This window comes from Bolinopsis microptera, chromosome 9, assembly GCF_026151205.1.
Source record: "Bolinopsis microptera isolate Bmic1 chromosome 9, MBARI_Bmic_1.0, whole genome shotgun sequence".
Lineage (NCBI taxonomy): Eukaryota > Metazoa > Ctenophora > Tentaculata > Lobata > Bolinopsidae > Bolinopsis > Bolinopsis microptera.
The window spans coordinates 10,358,970-10,384,182 of NC_087080.1; the positions used below are offsets into that span (position 1 = coordinate 10,358,970).

General features: G+C 37.9%; 2 protein-coding genes across 2 annotated transcripts in view; one reads left to right on the top strand and one right to left on the bottom strand.

Moving 5' to 3' along the window:
* Nucleotides 1-2,357: 2,357 nt before the first annotated feature.
* LOC134820890 (uncharacterized) lies at nt 2,358-3,562 on the top strand. Its single transcript, XM_063831537.1, has 2 exons — nt 2,358-2,500; nt 2,656-3,562. The coding sequence occupies exons 1-2, from the start codon at nt 2,385-2,387 to the stop codon at nt 3,008-3,010; spliced, it is 471 nt and encodes a 156-aa protein (XP_063687607.1). The 5' UTR covers nt 2,358-2,384; the 3' UTR covers nt 3,011-3,562.
* Nucleotides 3,350-25,213, bottom strand: part of LOC134821388 (uncharacterized) — a 39,226-nt gene continuing 17,362 nt past the window's right edge. Inside the window, exons 13-19 of the mRNA XM_063832130.1 lie at nt 13,101-13,271; nt 7,746-7,931; nt 7,445-7,572; nt 6,628-6,783; nt 5,462-5,588; nt 4,811-4,899; nt 3,350-4,515 (exon numbers count right to left, since the gene is read on the bottom strand). Of these exons, the coding sequence (XP_063688200.1) occupies nt 3,967-4,515; nt 4,811-4,899; nt 5,462-5,588; nt 6,628-6,783; nt 7,445-7,572; nt 7,746-7,931; nt 13,101-13,271 (1,406 nt within the window). The 3' untranslated portion in view covers nt 3,350-3,966. The remainder of the gene's footprint in view (nt 4,516-4,810; nt 4,900-5,461; nt 5,589-6,627; nt 6,784-7,444; nt 7,573-7,745; nt 7,932-13,100; nt 13,272-25,213) is intronic.

Genomic DNA, 25,213 nt, shown 5'->3' on the forward strand with positions numbered 1-25,213 from the left:
CAGCATTTCCAAACCCGCCCCTCTCCCCTCCAACCTCGGCTACTGAGTACTGACGTCATAATATGCGAACGCTCCCATAACCACAACTCAATTGTTAAATATTCCAGCTCAAACTTTTGAAGCTATCAGTATAACTATAAGTGACAGTGTAGACTGTCCCTCATCACGTCGAGACCAATGAATGGATATAATTAGTTGTTACACAATAACATGGTGAGATGATCATGGGGGAAAGTATCGACCGACTCCGAAAAACAAAGACGTGAAAGTTATTAAGAGTTAACGGGTACAAAACCAACATATATAAAACTTTGGAGGAGAGCCAAGTTTGAGCTAGAATATGAAACAATTGCCCTGACGCACGTTAAATTTGTATCTAATGAGGGCGGTAGTAAAACTGACCACAGCTATACTTAATAAACCATATCATTTCCAATATATTACTTAACTTTGAACTTATTTTCGACTTTTCAGTTTTCACCTTTTGAGTACGCCTTGACACTTGACTTTGAGAGTTGATCAGTACGATTAATAAGTTTTTCGTATAAAGATGCTGACGGGCGTAGGTAGGGAAAATTAGTATGCGACTGATTTAAACAGTTGATCAACAGAGTTCAGTTCGCCGAAGTACTAATATCATTGTGCACTGTGCTGTGTGCTGGCAAGCACGACCGCCGCCATTATAGTTATACTCACTATACTATTTTAATTTACCCTATATTCTATTATACCCCTTTACTGTTTTTCCAGGCATTAAGACTCATCGAAATTCGTTCAGCAGGCATATTTTATGTTCAAAACATTCTGATTCAATGTCAAAGATGAAAGAAATGAGAAATAGTTATGTGGAGGTTTTTAAGAAATTTGCGCCAAATACGCGCCAGCACTGTTAGTGTTAAGTGTTAGTGTTATACGAAATTCGGTAACAAAAACCCAAAATCGCCAAATTCTTTATTCAGGTGCCTTAAAAAACATATTAAAATTGAGTTAGTGGGAAGTGGGTTTTCTGGAACCCCTGTTTTACAACAGATTGTCGTGAAGTATATTTATATAAATATTATATAGAGTATAGACGCTTTGGTAGTCAATTGTAGCCTACATTCAAGTGTCCGTGGATTCAAAAGCTTTAAAGATACAGCCCTCTCGGATCACAGGTCTTGAAGATAGTCGTTTAGACTTTAGTTTACATTATGTAACAAAATAATTTAACGTCATTATCACCACTTGATGACGTCATCAAGTTAACCGTTTTAAAAACTTTATTTTTGACAAAGTAACACTAGCAACTTTTCAAATCGATTTTGCACCATTAATGCGTAATTTTATTCAAATTTTGAGGTCATATTTAATTTTTCAAGTATTCTGAAAATTTGCCAGGAAGTTTTCTTAGTTTTCTCCTTCATAATAATAATATAAAGATATTTTCTATTTAAATTTAATTAAAGTTAGTCCTTTTTTGAAGAACACTTTTATAAAAATATCCATTTTGTGATTTAGTATTTACCGGTGTTGGGCCATCCCTTGGGTCGTGGAGCTCGGTTCTGATTTCTATAAGTATAGGTTTATATTGTGCATTAGGTTAAATCAAAAGTTGAAAATAAAGTTGTACACGTGGGGACACACCCAAATTGATAGAAAATTGCTAAAATCACTGAAAACTGCTATTTTCACAATTCTTTGCTCATTTGTGATTTCGATTAGATTCTGCTTTCCCACAATAGTTATAAAAAACAATAGTTATAAATGGCATTATATATGAATTTAATGCCAACTTGAATTAGTAAAAAGTGGCATATCCAGACAGTGATCGACAGATATGCTTACCTAAACACAAGGAAATGTTTTTAAAAGCAAAATTTCGAAATCGTTGAAATTACCTCCTAATATTAATGATTAATGAAATCAAAAAAAGGTTCCAAAAAATGATTACGTAATATGTGAACGACGGACTACCCCTTATGAACATAATAGCATGGGGTCCCCAGGTAACTATTTCTCTTGCTGCCTCGTCAAATATTCGTCCAAAATTTAAATTTCAAAGTCATGGTCATGGCTTTTATGGTTCTGATTTCCCAAATAAAAGGCCTTTTCCGACGGTTTTGAATTTGTATAATTCGTGATCATAAAAATGTTAGTTGTACTTATAAGTTTCGATCGGTGGTTGACCATGTGGTTAGAAATTAAATCTGTTTCAATTCTATATCTCATCGGCCGCAGTTTCTTCTCATTATAAATAATAATCGTCTATATCTCTCATCCTGTGAGGGTGAGACTGAGTGAGATACCATAAATAAAATGTACGTTGATCGTAGCGAGATCGTGCCGTCACTATTTCGTTTTTTTAACAAAAATTAACTACAACTCTCTGATGCCTCAGCAGAACTATGGCCTTCCTGAAATTGGTGTTGGTGTTCTCTGCAGCGATCGTGCTCGCTTCAAGCAAGAAGGGTGGTAAGAAGGGGAGGTTACGCAGTTTAACATTCGAGATCAACGAATTGAAGTAAGTAAACAGTTTAGAGCAGTAGTTATATTAATATTTAATATATGGTTCTTTGAATTCACGAGGAAAATTATCTGAGAGTTTAACTATTGCAATAATTAATAAAGTTGATTTATAAGTAGATAAATTGTAAATTTAAACCTTCCTCGTTGCAGAGCCAGAAAGAATGACGTGATGGTGATAAGCGGAGAGGAGGATCTGAGGGAGGAGCGCTGTGCGAAAGTGTGTGCTGGAACCTCAGTCAAGGGAGAAACCAACTGGGTGGATTTCAGCTCGAACGGAATCTACACAGACGTTGACATCAGAAAGTGTGGGTTCGTGACAATTCCAACTGTGACTTCCTCTCTTGAGGGCACCATGTCTCATTGGAGTACGACAGGGAGCTCGGAGATTTACAGCGTGACTACCGACACTTTTAGGATCTACCTGGCGGCTCCACATGGCAGAGGCGGTGGTGCGAATAAAATGGGTTGGAACGTGGAGTGGATCGCGGTGGGTTATACCTGCTGATGTTTCTACTGGATCTAAATGCATGAGACTTTATTTGATTGTTAAACTTTAAGTTCAAAGTTTTTACATCAAAGAAAAGAATGATAATATAAACTTTAAGATAAAAAACTTTTAATCGGCTAATAAATATTAAACCAAGAAAAAAATTAATTTTTTAATAAGATGAGTATTTATATTATTATTATTGATTTTAATGCCTATGTCAAATATTACTGTTTAATAAAGGAATTAGTTCATAGTTTTTAATTTTATTGCACGAACAGTTGGAACGTGAAGTGGATCGCGGTGGGTTATACCTGCTGAAGTTTCTACTGGATCCAAATGCATGAGACTTTATTTGATTGTTAAACTTAAAGTTTTTACATCAAAGAAAATAATGATAATATAAATTTCAAGATAAAAAAATTTTAATTGGCTGATAAATATTAAACCAAGAAAAAAAAAATTTTTTAATAAGATGAGTATCTATATTATTGATTTTAATGCCTATGTCAAATATTAATATTTAATAAAGGATGTTCATAATCATAGTTTTTAATTTTATTGCACGAACAGTAGTTTTATTGAAAAATACCATCACCGAGAAAAATTGAAATAAAAGTGAAATTAGAGGTCACATTAACATTGAAAATTACAATGGCGATTGATGTTGAATTGGTTTCTTTTTTGGGTTTTTTGTTTTAAGTCGAAACGTTCTGGGCGCCGCACAGTCTGTCATTCCGGAAAATCAGCATATCAATACCAAATACGGAAAATCGTTTATTGTAACAGTGAACAGTAGCAAATTACAGTAGCAAATTACAATAATATTTGGCAGTTTGCAAGAACATTAAAGACGATATCAACAGGTTTCTTGGGCTCTAGCTGTGAGTCCAAATTTTCTGCAAATTTCCTTTTTTTTCTCTTAGCTGAGCTCGAATGAATAACTTTAAGAATTATAGTACGAGTCCAATAGTTTAAGACACCGGAACCAAGCTTTCCTCGCTGACTCCATGCCCAGTAGATTGATGGGTCTGCCAATCTCCAGCTCCCTCGGGATCCAACCCTCCTTCCCCTCCCACCTTCACGGTAAAACTCTCAGCAGCCTTGTTAGCATCATGATCCTTCACTGTGAAACTAGTGCTAGTAAGGGAGGTGAACTCCTCTGAAATATTGTTCCCTTTCTCCCTTTCTTCGCCCTCTTCACCCTCTTCACCCTCTTCACTTTCTTCCCCTTCTTCCTCCTCTTCAACCACATGTTCGTCCGGTGCCGCCTCTTCCGACTCCACTTCCTCTGTTTTAGTGGTCGCGATGGGTATCTGCTCCACCTTGAAGGCAACCTTGCTCGGGACAGCACTAGCGGAGTCATAAGGTCGTCTCCGGGGCTGCACCTCCATTTCTCGCTGCTTCATCCGACGCTGCAGGACTCCGTCTCTCTTTTTGGGTTTGTTGTCGCTGAAGATGTCGAGTCTGCTGTCGAGGAGAGAGGATCCGACCAGCCAATATGTGTCGATTATTGTGTCCTCCTGAGGTAAAAGATAGTCGGTTAAATGAGGGTTAAAGAATTCCAAACATTTAAAGTCTAACTCCGAAACTTGTTCAAAAACATGATAGTGTAACAGAAAGGTTCGAGTGATTCTTAGACCGAATTTAAAATCTACAAACTAGATAATTTTAATCTGGGATGGAGATTTCATTAATGTTATCCGAGATTAGATTAACAAAACCATTATAAACTGCAGGTTGGTCTTTAAATTTCCACTCTCATATGATAGCTAGCTGAACGGAGATGTTTATTTTGTACTGAGATGACCGACTTACTATCTTAAACTGCCCCCTGAAGAGTGTCTCGAAGATTCCCGTGTCCGCCAGAAAATTCCTCGTGTAGTTCGTTATCAATATCCTCATAGCTGAAATGTATATACATAATATATACTATATAGGGGAGATAATATGTGTGATGTGATCCAACGGCGCGGGACTCAAAAGCCCGATTTACCGTAATACCGTAATAGTATTAGTCCCAATCTAGGTACCGAACTATTTTCCCTTCCTCCAAACTGTACGATAAATCAACAACAAAAATTGTTAATCGTGCACACTTTTTGGATGATAAAGGTCAAGCCTTAAGGTTATGACCGTGACCCTTTAAGTTGCTACACGTTTCATATCCCTTTCGTGCACGCGAAGTGCACACTCTGACCGGAGTTGAACACGTGTCACATGACTTTGCGGGGTGCCATACAAATCAGGACGCTCGTGCAGGAGGTTATCAGCTTGGTTAACGAAAGATTCGCAACTGGTGTATAGTATGAAATAACAAATTGCAGCCCTCTTGCATGAAAGTTAAAACAGCGTCAAACGTTCCAATTGGTTGATTTTATCAGAAAAACTAAATTTTGCTGTTTCAGTTTGCAACTAACCGGCAACAGTAAAGGATATTAATTTATCAAAATGTTTTATTGATATTACCTTGACTTCTTTCCTCCATAGCGGTCGCGAGGTTAACCGTCTCTCCAAACACACAGTATTTAGGAATCTTCATCCCTATCATACCCACAGACACTGGTCCTGTTGCCAACCCAATTCTGAGCTTCACCTACGAGATATAAATACTAATAGTGTGATTGGTTTACTTAATTGGTCTGAATATTAGCATCATCACAAACCTCCTTTTAGCAGACATTGTATGTACGGACATGATAAGGGACGCAAATGTTTTTTTGACGTACACTACATGGTAACTGGACTTTAATTTGGGCGGACATTACATGAACTGTAAGCCCTCCAGTCTTCACGTAATCTCCGATAAAGAAGTCAATTCTAGTACTGAATTTGCCTTGCCCACTGCCCAGGTAACATAGCAATTCTTTCAGCAGTTTCATTATTATTAGTCTGAATATATATGTGAATTTCAGATCAAACGCCACGGAAGCAGAACTGGAATTAAAAGTGTTTTAATAAAATGCTAGTCATATGTTTTATGACGACGCTTTGTAGTTCTGCCTTATATTATAGTTCTGGAACATGTACTGTTCAGATTCTAGGTTTAATAGATATATTCAGACTGGTTAAATGGACAATGGTGAATGGGGAATTGGAACGCCTTGTGGTTTGCAAATATGTTCAAATTATTGCAGTGCGAATTCTTTTTGATAAATTAGTACTTGACTTCCTCTGTACATGCTCCAAAATCATTTCTCAATTTACAGAGATTATATACGGGGTGGTTCTTTAACTTCCCTATCATTCTTTTGACAAACTACCTGAGACTCGAGTACCAGCAAACAGCGAAACTACCGTCTGGTTTTCGTTACCTATTTCATGAACTTTAAAGCACCACCTTTACATTTAACAAGAATATTCATGACTTTTTTATCAAGTGTTTCCTTTTGATTAATTGCGGTTGTCGAGCAATATTTGATCAAGGTCATGACTATTTCATGGCTCATTATACCATCAACCAGTTAACCATCTTGGGATCTGCAAAGTACTGTAAAATTGAAGCTTAAACACTTCCTTTATAATTATATCATGTTAGAAAGCTCATGGACATGCTGAACTAGGGTTTAACAGTTAAATAGTGACCAGATTTAAAAAAATCAAATGAATAAAAAATTTTAAATAACCAGACTTACCTCACACATAGACTCATTTTCGTGGTCCAGGTTCTGAATCTGTCCGAGCATGTCGAGTGCCAGGTGAGCAATGTTGGTAACACTCTCACTGGTTGCTTTACTGCCACAGGTCGGGAGACCTGTGACTGCCACGTAGGCGTCTCCCACCGTGTCAGCCTGTTGTCCTTAGGGTCAGTAAGTGGCAATATTAATAGGCACGTGCACGTGCATAATGTGGTCCACGTGCACGTGCACAATGTGACCCACGTGCACGTGTAGCTATCTGGTGATCGAGATTGTTCTGTGAAGCACAAACGTATTTGCATGCGTGATCAATTTCAAACACACAACCACGACAATTTGTACGGCTATAATACCTAAAGTGCTATTAAATTTAATGGTCGCAGCAGTTTTTTTTAACAGTTTTAACAGCGAAGTATTTTATCTGGAATTCAGTTATTTCTGGGGGATTGTTAACGATGGCATAGTGCATACTGACCCTTCTAGCTCTCTAAAATGGGTAAAAACATTTTTAGTCATATGTTATTTTGACCTTCCAAGCGTTCATATCTATTTGCTCTAAAATAACTATATTTAATATTAGAATTAGCTCAAGCTGTATTGTATATTTTAGCTGCATTTCGAGCTATGATATCCTTGATATCCACCTTAAGAATTTGAAGGTGTATATTATATTTGAAGGTGATATTATATTTATAGCGAATGATCTACAAAACTATGTGGTTGAAATTAGAGAAAGTCTAGGGAAACACATTATGGTACCTTACAAAATATGTGGTTGAAATTAGAGAAAGTCTAGGGAAACATATTATGGTACCTTAAAAGCGTCATATTTGTCCGTGAGCTTGTCGATTAAACAGAATAGATAGTTGAGAAGATTCACGACTTCTGTGGCTGAGTGGTAGCTGGAGATCAGGGTAAAGTTAACGATATCCGCGTATAAAACTGAAAAATGGGGTGTTAGAGAGAAGAGGTATTTGCTTTTTAAAATTTAACTAAGACAACACTCTCGCCCCCCCCCCCCCCCCCCGGTCCCAACCCCCTAATGATATCATTAGATACACCTACATGAGAAGTAAGTAGGCTTGAAAATGGCCGACAAAAGCTCTCATCCATACCTGACACAGAGTCGAATATCTCAGGTGTAACTGTGATGTGATTCTTCAGTTTCTTAGCTATATCAGCTGGCACCAACTTGTAAATCAAATCATCTGAGCGCTGTTTTTCTCTGCTTAAAACCTCTGTTAGCTTCGTCAGCTGAACCGTGTTTTGAGTCTGAACTTTTACCAACGAGTACGTTTTATCTGCAAATATTGGGGGTTGTGAAATTTACCACTACTGGCGACTTTATGCAATTTTAATCAGGATGTTTAAATCTTGGTAAGATTCATTTCCCCACAGTAAAGTCAAACTAGATGGGCGGAATATTTATCACAACAATTCTAATTTTAATTCGAAGGTTTAGCAGCACAAAATGAGTACCTTACTATATTAATACCTAGTATATAATACATATTTGATAAACTTTTATATTAGTGATTTATCTTCGTCTTATAAAAAACCTAGGGTTCTAACTCTAAGAAACTGGAATTACTCACATTCTTTTTTATCCTAAAATCTATGACCATACAATGCTTCAGAAAGGTAACTTTGTAGAAAGTATGGAACTCTACTCATTTATCACAGCCGTCTTCATTCATCAGATGAGCCCCAAGTTATAGGTATCGTTAGTAATATTAGACAGTTTTTGGGTTTTCCAAATAGTTTCTGATTATTCTGATTTGCGACAAATGATATTGCACTGTTAGGATAAACGACGTTTCAAAGTAACAACTTCTTATTCATGCTGACAAAATTGGTAAATATGTGAGAAAACTGTCTCATAAAATTTATTAATCAAAAATGGCTAAACGACAACAAATTGTTCAAATACTCGACTAAAATTAGAATCAAAATCTATATATATACACCACTACTCGATCTGCTATTCAATAAACTTAAAACATCCACTAAGTCTAAACAGCAAGTACGTGATTGTGATCGTGTGATGGAATGACATGTACAGTGATAACAGATGATAAGATGTAAGTGATAACAGATGATAAGGTAAAAGATACAATACATGTGAGATGGTGTATACACAATGTGAGTGAAATTATAGTGAGTGGTTACTGATTGTGAGCGAGATGTGAAAAAACATTAAAAATTACTACTGCTAGAAAACTGAAACTGTATGCAATAAAAAGGGAATGAAACTAAAATATCTAAAATTCTTCAGTACTAGCTATGATAAAACGTTTAATAGTATCCAGTTTTTCTCTCTTGTTAATTGTAGGGTTCAGATTAATAATAAACATCGCTTCGAAAATCTTTCTTCTGACAGTATTGGGCTCAATTCTTAAAATATCTACTTCTAAACTGGGATTTAACCCCTCATGACAGCTCGAATAATGTATGGCAAAAGCTTGACTAACATTAGAAGGGGTAGCAGGGTAGGTAGCGTAACGTAAGTGTTCTCCTACACGAGCATGTACTTTCCTACTGGTTTCTCCAACGTACAGCTGGTCACATAATTTACACTTAATCTTATATACAACATTCTTCACTTCACAATCTTTATTACAAACTATCAAAGGACAAATTTTACATGAATTAATACTGCACACACGTTTATCATACGGTCTGTTACTACATAAAATATTTCTCAATTTCGAAGTAGGTTTAAAGTTTACTTTAATAGGTAAATTGTTCTGCTTTACATAATTTCTAATCTTATTGCTAGTACTGTCCGAAATAAAATCTAAATTAAGAACTGTCCTGGAATCATCCTCAACACTCTGACGCCTGTTAGAATTACTACTGTTACAATAACGTCTTGGGTTCTGGTACCCGTTTTTCTGTAATAGATCATCAAGGAGTCTGAGAGAGTGCTCCTTTTCCGCTGGGCCAGATGAGATACGGCAAGCCTCGCTATATAGGTTCTTCACTGTATTAATCTTAACAGACTCAGGATGGCAAGAGTTGTTGTGCAGGGTAATATCCTTTTGTTGCGGCTTGCGGTACAATCTGCTGGTTAATTTACCGTTTGGCTCGATCCGGACCTCAGTGTTCAGGAAGGGGATAAAATCGTCCTGTTGTTCTGGAAAGTCGACCTCCCACTTCAACTTTTTGTCCGGATCTTGGTCTGCAATCTGTTGAACCAGAGCAAGGGCTTCTTCTTTCGTCTCTGCAGTACTGGCAGCATCATCTATGTAGCGTTTGTAGAAGTTCGATAAGTATACCGATAGGTAGTGTCGATCGGTGTAGATAGAGTTCTTCTCGAACTTGTACACTCTAATGATGGCACAGAAGGGCCCTGGCCTCAAACCCATGAACAGACCATCCTGCTGTAGCCAGAGAGTCCTGTTATACACAAAGAAAGAGTTGGTAAGGATGTGTAGTAGGATCTCATGAATGTCTGTCAGGCTGAGTCCCATCAGGTCCAAACTGTCTCGGTGCTCTGTAGCTAGCTCAATGACATCGTCTATACAGCCCTGTACGTTTATGTTAGTGTATAAAGCTGAAATATCCGCGGCAAAGAACTTTCTCCTGGCAAGCTGTTCCTGAGAGATCTGGCGGAGCATCTCTATGTGCTGGATTAAATTACTCAGGTGACTAGGCACCTCATTAAGGAGAGGTTTAAGAATGGTCGTCACTAGCCAACTGAGTCTCTCTGTAGGTGAGTCCACGCAGCTGATGATGGGTCTAACCTTAACCTGCTCAAGAGGGATCGTCGAGCGGAAGCTCTCCGGAGGGTTCTTGTGGGTCTTGATTTGGACGTACATGACTGGGAGGCTGACATGGTCAGGAACTCTGATCCGTCGTTTGTAGTCGTCGTCAAGGTTCCGCTGTGATGAGATCTTCTTCCACAGGTTATTCGACTCCTTCACCAGGTTCTCCGTCTTCTTCTTGATGAGCTGTGTGAGCTGTTGAGAGGTGGGTTCCGCTACTGAGACAGTTTTACCGTTGATTTTTCTCGTGGGAAGCACACGCTGGTACACAGCTGTCTCCTGGAGGTGATTCTCTGTTAGATGCCGATGTGTGTCCTTAGTTGTCACCACAAACTCACCGCACTTGTCTGATACCGACACGTGTAACGTCCTGTCTGTCAGAAGGGAGCGTAAACCATCTTTCTGAAAACGAGTGAGGTTATCCTGTGGGTTGGTGTTAGTCACGAGGTCCTGTACAAAGCGGTTAAACTGTGCCAGCTTGTCCTCTAAAACCGGGTGAGTGGGGTCAGGTGTACTGGTGAATGGTGAGGGAAAGGGACACAATCTCCTCACTTTGCTGGAACTCGACTCCTCGGTGGGCTCAATCGGGGCACTAACTTCCGCACTAGTGTCTGAGTTGGCACGTTGAGTGATAGCGTGTACGTGTTTGTGTCTGATCTTAAACACACACTGAGCGATATCAACGGCAACTTTATCCTTGAATGACTGGTCAATTCGCGGAGACACGGCGAAGTTAGGTCCGAGAGCTAAAACTGACTTCTGCTGCTCGGAGACACTGTCGATGTTGAGAGTAGTGACTCTGTCGTCAGCAGGTTGAGTAGTGGATGGAGGAGGAGGAGGAGTAGGAGGGTAGTATTTCTCCAACAACCAAGAAAACTTCTTCTGTAAACGGTCCTTATAATGCTGCTTAACATAACGCTGGTGTTCCTCGCAAATAGTAGCAATACTGATGAAAGTAGAATGGTCCACTTTATGAAATAAACTGTCCTTCAACTGTAATAAATCACGTTTTCTGTCTGCAATAAACTGATACTGATATGATATGTGCTGTTGCAATGATAATGTTCTTATTCTGTGCTGATAACGTGTTACACTGCCAGAATTCTGCCTCATCGGAAACAATGATGACTGATTAAACGTAGTACTGTTCAACATAAATACAGGAAAAACTTGCTGTCGTTTACAGCAAGTAATATTGTTATTTGAGAGAATAGCACAGATATAACAGTATCCGACTATGTTAGGACAGTGCTCATTAAATATTGCTCAGCTTTTTGATACATTTTTAGTATATTTTCGGTATATTTTTGGTTTATTTCTGGTCTATCTCTGGTCTGCATGGCTCGACCTTTTTGTGGCTTTAATCAATCATCAAACGTATAAAAAGGTAATGTTTCCAAATTACAGACATTCTGCATCACTAGTTGAGCTGCTCTTTGCTCGACTTTTAAATAAAGAAACATTATGTCACCTCCCCAACTATGGTAAAATCAAATATTAGAGAAGACAAATTGGGAGTAAACAACATTTTCTTGAGTTCACGTAATATGGTTTAAAGCGTAAAATTGTGTTGCCTTAAAGGTCGGATATAACTACAAATTGGTGTCTTGCGCACATTTAGTAGCTCCTTCCTCGCTCCATTATTTAATGAAGATTGACCCCACCTCATACTAGCTGTCAAATCTAATATCAAAGCGGACAAAGTCTACCAATTCTCAGTCGTTTACGTCACACTTTAAACAATGTTTTAAAAGCCCCAACAAATTTATGAAATTTAACAACTAGTACCTGGGTAGGGAGGGAGGTTCAAAAATCCAAAATATCGTCAAATAATTAGAAATAATTTTATCTGTTGCTTTTAAAGCTCAATAACGACCAAAAAAGTTTCAATTTCCGACTGAGCTGGTAACCATCGACACATATTTTTTAACAAGTAAAAACATCAAAATTATAAGATTTATTATAGTCGTTCAGTTTATCACTTCGAGATGGCAGGGCCTACTCTCATGCTGTCTATAGGTGATAATTAATTCTGAAAAACTAGAGACAACTGGGGAATGATCCCAGAACCTCGACATTTCGCGTGCCTTGCTCTACCAATTGAGCTACTGACCCTGATTCCCAGAGCGAAATCACCAGTCATATACAGCACAATTTCATGCTTTGTGTGGAATATCATTTATCGTTCAGTTTACTTATAGTAGATATTTTTGCTCAGTTTTGAGTATTTTTATTTTTGTTTAGACTTCTATTATAGTAAGTGAACAGTCTCTTGCAACTGGTCATTTCGTTTATCAGGCAATATAAAGCTAAATATCTCAATAAATACCCTAACGACTGTTTGTTAATTATTCCTGTAATGACATGTTATGACCCGGAGGAGATAGTTTAAAAGTTTAAACATATAACTATAAGACAAGTTCACGCCACAATTATGGTCAACATGTCCACGAAGTTATTTGATTTCATGGGTGAAGTATGAATGGTGTGACCTAAATTTAGATCAAAAATATCGTTATTTGATAACGTAAACGCAAATCCAATTATTTGAAATATAACCGATGAACTACTACCGATGAACTGGTCGCTTATATGCACTGGTTGCTCGATCAAGGAGCCATTATATTCTTGAATAATTTTGGTTCTTGGGGAATGGGTAAACAAATATATTCAACAACAACTAAGTAATGAAATAATACTTACTTATATTAGCCCAGAAAAGAAAAGGCTCAACCAAGGCAATAAAAATGAGTGCAGTCACGGTAATCCCAATCAACATGTTGGCGTTTCGTCTAAAATCGTCAATGTTGTTCAACATTGCCCGCCCCAAGATGTTCTGAACTGTTTTAAGCTGCTCGTTGTACAAACTTATCACTGAAATAAGAAATGAAGGTAGGTAAGTGTTGGATGATAATGAAGATTGTAACAGGAACGGGGTTTTTGAAGGCCGAATTTTCTATTTTTTAAAGTTGACCGTGTTTGGTGTTTCCGGCGATCATAAAATCAACAGTTCAATAATTCTAGGATTTTGTTAAAAGGATAAATTAGATATATAATATAATATATACCTTGGCTTTTGAGTGCTGAGCGCGATAATTCCCGACAGCTTGCTGGAGGGAACGCGTGGGCACGAAAAAGCCAAGGTATTATGTATTATAATACATTCCGGTTCCGATTGGAAAGGGTGTAATGTGATACGTGCGCATGATACAATATAGTCAGAATTCACACACAAGCACTCTTGTTGTCGGATCCTATCTACAGAAACAACTATCTGTTTGGTCTACTGAGAAACCTATTTTGATAGATCCATTGGCACTCAACAACTATGATTTTAAGCGGCCAGGTAGCGCAGTTGGTTAGAACGCCTGTCTTACAATCGTTAGGTTGCGAGTTCGAAACCCACTGACTGCCTGGTCGTGGGGTGAGCGTCGTCGACGTTCAGCTAAGGATCATGAGTGGTCTATGCAGCCCCCCGGTCTACTCAGCCGAATACTCGAGAAATCGGGTGTGAGGGTTAAATGAGGAGCTGCACATTGCAGCAAAGTCTCGGACGAAGAAAGTATGGTACACACTACCTTAACCGTCACTGGCCAAAAAGATCCTTCGGCTTCCTGTAATTGGCTGGTTGCACTTGTGTAACATTGTGGCTGTTGGAATACACCGAAGTAAAATAAGTGTCTAGATAAAAAAAAATGACATAATATCTTGCTGTACTGCATCGTCAAAGTTTTTATAAAGTGTGTAATATATATATTACACACTATATATAGAACGCCATGCACATGGTGTTATTTGTTTTGAAACTTGCCGCTAGCCAGTCTGAGTCTAAGGTATGCTGATAATACCTTCGCTTCCCTTGCGGGATATATCTGCAAATTATCAGCTCTCAGTGTCCACGAGTTTTAGTGGATATAATTCCCGGAAGGTATTATAACCGGTCAATAAAATACGGCTGATAAAAATAAAAGCTCAGCGTTTTATTCGACCGATCATTCTGGAAGGAACATTTTCATTTGAAACAATGCTGAACCATGCTATCTTTGATTAGATTCTATCCAGTCCAATATTGGCAGCCAATGATGATCAAGAATCTAACCACGTGACGGTACGTGATGCGTTAGGTTGATCCTTCGATCCCTTTTATATAAGTATATAGTTCTCATTAAATCACAAGTGATGACCACGAGAGGAGGATCATTCTAACGTTCAAGACTGGAACCCAGTACCCAAGCAAAGTTTGTGGGGGGGGGGGGGGGGCCTCGTCGCTATATTCGTCATCGAATTTTGGGCTTTTTGTAGTTTGTCGAAAAAGTTAGATCTAATTTCCACCAATGTCGAAAATTGCGGAAAATGCCACTACTCACTAGTTCTTTGTAATTTCTCCCTTCACCATTCTCATAATAAATTGCTAGTGGCAATAACTCCCCCGCCCAATAACTTTCAGTGACCACTATATAGCGGGGGGGGGGGGGGGGCCAATGGCATAAAATGGCATAAAATGGCATAAAATGGAGACTTTTTCTATGGAGAAAATGGAAAAACCCATGAGTAATTCTCCATTTTCTCCATTTTATGCCATGAATTTTGTCTTCGAAATTTCATCTTTAACACCATTTAACACCTAAATTGGACATCCTAACATGTTTATTTACGCTTACTAGGGGCGTAACAAGCTTATGAAAGCTCATAGTAGGCTACTAGATGCTTATACTAGGTTAGTAGAGGCACACTTCAGGCAAACTCATAATTACTCAAGCCTAGTGTAAAGTTATTTCTACAGGCTACAGCAGGAGTGAGTAATAGGGGAGAGGGGGGGGGGGGGGTACCAATGGCATAAAATGGCATAAATGGCATACGTTTTATGGCATAAATGGAAATTTTTATTGGCCAATTCTCCATTTATGCCATGAATTTAGGTCTTCATATTTGACTTTAAATTCGCAAATTATTATTAGTACTTGAATAAGAGACATGTTTCATGCTTTATAACGCTTGGAATGATTGTTAAAGATTCATATGACAAATAAAGAAAATAGAAATGTATTATATCAAAAATGGCATAAATGGCATACGTTTTATGGCATAAATGGAAATTTTTATTGGCCAATTCTCCATTATGCCATTTATGCCATTGGTACCCCCCCCCCGGGGAGAGTAATAGGCACTGAGAAGTGAGACCTACATCCTCGACAGTCGAAACAAGTTCGCACTGCAAAGGGGAGGCCTGCCTTCCGAGATCGCATTACCAGGGGGAAGCCTCGAGTCCAAATTTGTGTATCGAGGGGTAGGTGCAGACTTCGATAAACCGAAAAACTAAAAAAATATTTTCGGCTAATAATGAAGAGGGTAGCATGAAACGTGGAGAAAAGTGGTTTTTAGAAAAACTTTGAAAAATTTTGACTTAGAAAATTTTCGGCCCGAGTCATTCTCGATACGTACCTCTCGTATCGAGAGCTCCCGATTCCGAGCTCGTGTTGCAAAGGGGAGGCCTGCCTTCCGAGATCGCATTACCAGGGGGAAGCCTCGAGTCCAAAATTGTGTACCGAGAGGCAATTTTCTAAGTCAAAATTTTTCAAAGTTTTTCTGAAAAACACTTTTCTCCACGTTTCATGCTACCTTGTTCATTATAAGCCGAAAATATTTTTTCCGTCAAAATTTTTCAAATTTTTTCTGAAAACCGCTTTTCTCCACGTTTCATGACCGGGTAGCACTACCCTGTTCATTATTTGCCGAAAATATTTTTTCGGTTTTTCGAAGTCCACACCTTCCCCTCGATACACAATTTTGGACTCGAGGTAATGCGATCTCGGAAGGCAGGCCTCCCCTTTGCAACACGAGCTCGGAATCGGGAGCTCCCGATACAGGAGGTACGTCTCGAGAACGACTCGGACCGAAAATTTCTAAGTCAACATTTTTCAAATTTTTTCTGAAAACCACTTTTCTCCATGTTTCATGATACTCTGTTCATTATTGGCCGAAAATATCTTTTTTTTAAATAATTTTTCTCGAAATTCTAAATTTTTCAGGTTTTCAATGGCATAAAATGGCATAAAATGGAGACTATTTCTATGGAGAAAATGGAAAAACCTATGAGTAATTCTCCATTTTCTCCATTTATGCCATTGGCCCCCCCCCTATATAGCGTGACCAAATGCCAATGAATTGTGTCTACTTTTCGAGGACATTTCAGATACATTGTCTAATAAAACCTCCACGTGCCCGGGTGGCATGGTTGATGTGATCAATATCCTATATGAGTTGTCGACCCACGCGGTTTGGACCAGGTACATAAATTGCATCGCTTGATTGTTGTATTGTAGGCAATGCTATACAGTTTAAGGTGTGTGCTGTGTGTCGTAACCACGAGGCAAGTTAACCATGAAGCTCACGCAGCTGAATATGCTCAGAACTTATAACCTCTGATTATAACGCAGTTTTTGCAAGCATGACGTTAAACTTGATAAAAAATGAAGTGGCGGAGTAGAGTCAAAGCAATTGAAAATTTATTTCCACATAATTTGATCCAAATTTAAGCTTTGATTCTGCTCAAACGCCAGACATCTTCCGTTTATCTTAAAGACTGCAGTGTTGGACCATGCACTTTGACTTGCTTTTGACGTAAGATGGATGGGAACTTCTAGTTCTACTTCAGACTGCCAACAAAAGTTCATTTAAACCGGTAAAGATCCGATTTATAACGCGTTAAAACATGGACTGAGATAAATTATATAAGTCATCTTGCTGCTCCTATTATAACAGTATTGGAATTAAATTAAATTCGATACAAGTTTCAGTTGTCTTGTTTGGTTTGGCTTCCTTTTTTAAATGTGGGAATCGTTTGTTTGCGAATTTGTAACAAGAATATTGTATTATAATTTTGAGTAAACATTAATCGAGTAAACCGCTCGATTCCCAATCAATACCTTATTGGCTCATTGGCCACAACTAAAACATTTTATATTCTGAATTTTTAGCATCTAAATTATTTATATTTTATTTTCCGTTTCTTCCTAATACTCTAATATCATAACGATAACATTCTTGGAATTGTCGGACAAATTCTTGGAATCCGATGATTAATTGGGTGATCATTCAGCCGATCAGTTCATTTTTCACAGAATTGTTCAGGTGCTCATTCAATAACCTATTGTGCACGTGGTATCACCTCGGAGGAGGAGTTATTGAAAGGTTCTTCAAATGAAATTGCTAAAAACCGGACGTATTGGTTGAAACTATACTGCAAAAGTATTGACTTTAATAGCTCTTTGCAGTGACATTCATCGCACGATTAGTTGTGGGTTCGCGGCTTGCAATAAGTTTCTAAATCAAAATGCCTGGACCAAAAGATATACCTTTGCCTATAATTTGATCGCACTTATCCTTAAATATGAATCATGAACAGTGATTCTTCTGCGGCCGTTAACTTTCTGAGTTCAAAAGTCTGCGATTCTTTATCATGGCGATACTACAAGTTAACTTAAATTCAAATTGTTAAGTTTAAAAATCTGCTATCTGCTCAAATAGCTAAAGGTTACGCGAAGTTTGTTGTATTATATTTAAAGCTGTAATCAGAGCTGATTAGTTTAATGTGCTGTTTTATCAGATTGTGACGAAAATAATGATAAGATGCCATAACACCATGCACATTATAACCTTCCACATATGCCAATATTACCAGTATCTAAATTACAACCTTCCACATATGCCAACATTACCAGTATCTAAATAACAACCTTCCACATATGCCAACATTACCAGTATCTAAATTATAACCTTCCACATATGCCAACGTAACCAGTATCTAAATTATAACCTTCCACATATGCCAACATTACCAGTATCTAAATTATAACCTTCCACATATGCCAACATTACCAGTATCTAAATTACAACCTTCCACACATGCCAATATTACGAGTATCTAAATTATAACCTTCCACATATGCCAACATTACTAGTATCTAAATTATAACCTTCCACATATGCCAACGTTACCAGTATCTAAATTATAACCTTCCACATATGCCAACATTACCAGTATCTAAATTACAACCTTCCACACATGCCAATATTACGAGTATCTAAATTATAACCTTCCACATATGCCAACATTACTAGTATCTAAATTATAACCTTCCACATATGCCAACGTTACCAGTATCTAAATTATAACCTTCCTCATATGCCAACATTACCAGTATCTAAATTATCGCTCATTAGGACAAGGCAAATATGTCTGGATACTGGTATAAAAGAACTGTATTTATAGTTTTGACACTTGACAGAGATTTTGGGTTGTGATAGTTTAATACCGAGAGCTGATCGGTTAGTCGCTGTCACCTGCCAGAAAATATCAGACATTAAAACCCGAATTTTTAACGGTATGTTTGACGGATGCTATTGACAATCAGTTGTCAACCCTAAAACAAAGTGTCACACTTCTTGACTTTTCTTAGGCAATTAATCTAGTCATAACAGTGAGATACCGTTCATCTGCACTGTGGGGGAGCACTATTGGGAGGGGGGTGGTGGGGGAGCACTATGGGGAGGGGGGGGGGGGGGGAGCACTATGGGGAGGGGGGGTGGTGGGGGACACGTCAACAGTTGCAATTGGGAATATGTTAAATATGTTAAATATGTTAAATATGTTAAATATGTTAAATATGTTAAATATGTTAAATATGTTAAATATGTTAAATATGTTAAATATGTTAAATATGTTAAATATGTTAAATATGTTAAATATGTTAAATATGTTAAATATGTTAAATGTTTTATGTCAGTGTTATAGCCCAATATATTTTATTCGCATATGACGCAAACATCATCGTTTCTGCAGACACGTTCACTGAACTGATCATGCGTGCAAATAGTGCTTTAAATGCTGTACAAACGTGGGTTAATAATAACAGTCTTAAACTTAATGTAGGTCAAATTAAATATTTTTGAAAAAAATATATATTAGACTGGCGTAGAACTACCCAGGTCCCAGAAGTCTGACGACTACACTATGATTATGAAGGGGGATTGCTGGCCAGTTTATTTATTTATTGATGCATTATTTCTGTGCATAATATGTTAGGTTTTGCAGATATGTTTTTAAATTATATCTTTTGATTCTTCTTTGAAATAGGTAATAGACACATTTCTTTAATATATCAAGAATGATAGGCCTATCCTGAAATGATGTCATCTCAAGTAAGCATATTACACAATAGCTAAATTTTCCGTCGGCAAATAAAGGAACCTTGGTAGTTGGTAGTTGTTATATGGTTCTAGCTAATAGGAAAAAAAATTGTGCGCGATACAGGGAATAATAATATAGCTTCATTTTAATTTCCATGGCAGCGGACCACCTGATAATTCATCAAAGTACTGATCCTCGACTGCATACGGAGAAGTCATTAAAAGTTGATAATTTAAGAGTAATGAGTATATTATATAGTGCTGTTCGGATCGCCCATGCTCGATGAATGAACCACCTCTGTTTAATGTTTATTTGATCTCTGAGTGCAGGATTCAATTTAGTTCACAAAACTCCCATACAATATATAATACCAGTGAGTCTCACCTTATGGATTGTCATTTGACAACCTCTCGCAGCGGGAGGTCTGAAACACCAAATTAATCGAAAAAAAAAAAGATAAAAACGCTCAACATAATATAACGTTTTCTCTGTATTATTACAAAGGTGTATGTACTTATTATTCCCGTATGGTACCTTAACCCCTCACTATTAGTCGCTTGGCTGTGGCGGAGTCTAACAAGTGACTAGGTGAGCGGGCGGGCCGTAGCACTCTTGTTGTCGGAACCTATCTACAGTAACAACTATCTGTTTGGTCTACTGAGAAACCTTGTGATAGATCCATGAGCAAACAAACAACTATGATGACGAAGTATCTCGCTGTCCTGTCTGTCAAAGAATTTATTGCACTTGTGCTTGCTGCTTACATCTTTATTTGCGGGTGTTTGAGTTCGTGGGTGAGCCGTGCTCGAGTCGCTCCAGACATTTGATAATGTCACTGTCAAGGGCACGTGACTAGGATTTGTTTTATGAAGTGATTTTTTTCGGGTTTGAAAGATAAAATATTAAAGCGGCCGCCAGTTATCTTTATAAAGCTGCCTATTTAAATTTTAAACCATATACATGTCGACTAGAAATCATATATATATATTATTCGTCACTTTAAACTAATTACAACACTACAAATCTATTACATTTATTGAGTATTATGTAACGTGATGTGAATATTTTAAACGGGTAATATCCTGTCCAAACCCTGGATACATAACATGAAGACTTTGTTGTAACTTTGTATAAAAAGCATTAATATACATTAATATATATATATATATACATATATGTTAATGTATATTAATGCTTTTTATGTCATTATACTGTATATAACAAATAATTTGAGTGGCAGCCGCTTCGATAATCGCTCTGTTTAACAGCGCTACCTCAAACTATTTGTTAAATAAATATAATTATTATAGCGGTGAAACATTAAACTTATTTATTAATATTAAAAATATTATGCAATGTATGGGGTGGGAAGTCTCCCTTCATCACAGCCCGCTAGTTTTGCTGTTTTACTGCCTCTTAATATGCTTGATCGTGGTCAGTCAAGTTAACCCGACGTTTTAGAACCAATAAAAACGAATTATGCACAAATAAGAACCACCAGAGAAAGGATGATGGAGTCAGCAGATTTGTTCCCTTCGGCGTGGTTATATGAGTCTGAAGACTGACTCAACTCGAGAGAAGGATTTCATAGTTGAGAGTGTCTGATTCAGTTTTCACTTCTGTTGAAGATTCTGCCAGGACTTCTGAAATCAAGTTCTGAGTCACCAGAAGAGCTGTTCTTCAGACTTCTTCTTGAGTGCTGTGACCCCCCGCTTCCTACACCCCTGCTGTGACGACTTCACGTTAATTTGGCTTTGTGGTTTAACTCATATGCAAAATTCCTAGATTTAAGAGAGTACAGTGAGTAACCGTAAACTATCTCAAAATGTAAAAATCTGACGATTCTCAAACTCTCCTCATAATGTCACATTGTGATCATCCTTAACACCCTGTGGCCATTCTAGGTATCTTTCCATTGCTGACTCCCTCTCCGACCATTGATACATTTTGAGATGGGGACATGATCTGATATTTGTGGGGCGTCAGATTGGGGGAATCCTTGGAAATCCTTATAGTGGTCGGTCACATTACTAGACAACTGCAACGGTTAAATGCATAACTTTTTCCTCCGTTCCATGCCACCAGATGGTAAATTAGCCACTTAGGTTTCTCCGACCTTTATAGTTCACACTCTTTATCTGCACGGCTACAGTACTCTTAAGATGTGGCTGACACAATTTTGATTATACCAATTTGATCACCAGAAATCAATTTCTTTGATTACAGAAATTTCACTATTTATAATTGATCGCCAATTAATTCACCTGCACAAAATTACGGTAAGACCTCTGCCTAAATTTCCTTCAAATTGTTTCAAAAATATAAACAACATGACAGCTAAACAGTTATGACGGGTTCTATGGTCGTGGTGCATATAACGCTAATAGCACCCCTCACGCGTGATAGTACCCTGAACCTTCTGCGTGAGAAGGCGCTGTCTAAATTAATAGATATCACGGTGCGTATATATATGGAGCCGCTAGAACACAATTATTGCTTGATACTCTTAGACGTGTATTGATCGGGGTTCAGCGCCAATTTGTAACGCATCGCTTCCATTAGGGATAAGAGGTTACTTCGAGTTTAGGGGCAACCATTAAATTGTCAACAACTTTAATATTGCACTATGCAACTTGCATTATTTTATAAATCCGACTTTGCAGTATAAGTAGTGCACTGAATATTTCAAATTAAATAGGGTAAATACTAAATAGGGTGAGTTACAATCCCTCGACTGATTTGATACACGATAGACTAGGCCGAATATTAGCGTTCTTACAAATTATATTCCTAGTAGTAGTAGTACTAGTAGTAGTTGTATTATTCCTAGTTGTGTTATTCGTTTGGTAGGTTTAAAAATTAGGGATTCGGGCTTTCCAAAAAACAATGTGTTGAAGTTCACCAAAGTTCGTCATTTTACAATTTAGAGAATCAAGCCATGAAAACTATTTTTCACGATATTTATTTTTGAAATGTAACTTAAGACATAAACAATACCAGCCAAAAGATCTTGAATTTTTGGCCACCGATTTCATGTGTTAAAAACAAGAAATATTGCAGTACTTGAAATCCTTTTAGTTGAAACGAATCCAATTTACCGCTATCAAGACAATTCACGAGTTGCACAATTGCGATTTAAATGTGCATGGCACAACTGAGAAAATATTGTACATTATTTACGATACAAGCTACTCTATTTTCTTACAAATATTTAAAAAAAAAGAAAGAAACTTCCTCCCTTAATTATCGCCTAAAATAACCCGATTTTATCCCAGATTTATGCACCATGTTTGAACTATCTGGATGGAGATCTTACTACACGGCAAACGGGATCCTCACTACAGGGGAGTTTCTCATCGGTACCAGCCTCAACCTCATCTGCCTCACTTACTTTCTCCGTAAACGCTGCTCCGCTATAAACCTCCTCTTTGTGTTCGTCAGCGGAACCGACCTGGCTCTCTCTTCCATCATGCTCTTCTCTGCCATATCCGCCTTCGCAGAGGGGAGACCCCTCATGTTTGAGAACAAGCTGTTCTGCAATATCTGGGGACTGATCTGGCATACAGCCTGTGGGTTCTCCATTTATCTGATGGCTGTGTTGGCGATAACTCGCTGGCTCGGCCTGGTTCACCCTTTGAGGAGGATAAAGAGGAGGTTCGTTGCTGTGAGCATCCTCATCTACCTGGCAATCCAGATCTTCAAGAGCACCATGAACTATTGGTACATGGAGAAGGCATACAGCTACAATCCAGTATTTTTGGGGTGCAGTGTCAACAACATTAACACTCAAAATATCACAGTTCTCGACAAGCTGCTCTACACCTTTCTCTACATATTCGAAGTTCTCTTACCAGGAATCCCTGCCATCGTTTTCTCCATAGCAACATTCGTAAGCCTCCTTAAAAAGGACAAGAACCTCCAGAGCAACAATGGGGCACCCCTGTCTAAGAGAGTGTCACCCAATAGAAGATGTACAGCAACCAGCGAGATGGAGGACCCACTACATGGACACTCGGGATGGGAGAAGAAGAGAGATGCAACAATCACCATCCTGATCCTTATTGCAACTTACCTGGTGCTCAACCTTTGGTTTTGGTTGTTGACGCTAGGGGACGCTTTCTACATATTTTCTGATAAGACTCTGAACTATACCACCATCTGGAATGGTGACGTGAAATCTTACTACATGACCTACTATGTTATATATATTCACACTGTTGTACTAAACTCAGTAGCCAATGCTATTATATACATTTTTAGACTGAAGGGTATTAAGACTTATATTATATATATGTGTAAATCTGGTAAAAAAACTGAAGTTTACTCGAATAGAGCTGTGTTGAAGAGAAAGCCAACCGCTATGTCTGTTTTCTATCGAGTCTCAATTAATAATGGCATTAATTCTGGCTCCACTGATGTGGTGCCCTAGGAAATGTATAGGGTTTTGTTCTTTTAGCTTTAATATTTCTTATTTTGTGAGTATAATTATTAAGGATGTTACAGATGGAATATATTTAATGTAGTTCGAAGAGTCTTGATCCCCTTCACGTCCTTCTTATATGGTCGCCGGTTTCTGGCCTAAAAAGCTCTATTCGCGTTCAAGATTAGCGTTTCTTTTGTCTATATAATAGAAAATAAACTAAAATACTAAGATATTGTAATAAGTGCATTAATTTCGGCTCGCGAGAGCGTAAAAATAGGTATTGACCTAATAACTCAACAACCTGAAGTCTGTAGACTTTAAAACCATGATCTACCCCACTCAATAAGATAATGCTGACCATTTTTATGCCCAAGATGAGCCCTTATCTCTCATCAGAAGCTGAGATATCTTGTAATAAGTACATTAATTTCGGCTCGCGAGAGCGTAAAAATAGGTTTTGACCTAATAACTCAACAACCTGGAATCTTTAGACTTTAAACCATGCTCTACCCCACTCAATGTAATGATGCTGACAATTTTTATGCCCAAGATGAGATTTAAGCTCCCATCAGAAGCTGAGATATCATGAAATAAGTGTGGCAATTGTTACTCGCGAGAGCGTAGAAGGGCGTGGTCACATAACTTATCAACCTTAAGCATGAGGACTTTAAAACCAGGTTCTAACCCCCTAAATGTGATGATTCTAATCATTTTCATACAGTTGATATAGTTGATCTCCTTTCTCCGATCAGAAGTGGAGATATGTGGGTTTAGATATCGCGAAAGGGCCAAAAAAAGGGCGTGATCAATTGCACAAAACTGCCCCATATTGAGAAAGTCTACCCAAACCAAATTTGTTCCTTAGGGGTCCCTTGAGCCGTTCCAGGTCTCAAACCTCGGGGCGGAAGACGTTTCTACTGGAATATTCTCAGATCCTTGATTAAAAATATCACCTTCCTTCTGTCCCATTATAATCTTGATAAGAGTGTTTCAAGGTTTTGCACAGACTTTATTTTAAACACTTTAGAACACATTGCACATAGATGATTGTATTAAAAATGGCAATGTGGCTTAAAAATATTCATCTGCTGAAAATATTCATCTTACACTTAAAATACTGATTTATTGGATAGCTCCCTTTAATATCTTATCTTGAAGTTGAACTTATATTGACTATGTATTAGATTTTCAACTTGATTGATC

Bases quoted from the DNA above. Each gene is read 5' to 3' on its own strand.
- LOC134820890 (XM_063831537.1), top strand. From the start codon at position 2,385: ATGGCCTTCCTGAAATTGGTGTTGGTGTTCTCTGCAGCGATCGTGCTC. The intron at 2,501-2,655 runs GTAAGTAAACAG...TCCTCGTTGCAG, and splicing joins TTCGAGATCAACGAATTGAA to AGCCAGAAAGAATGACGTGA.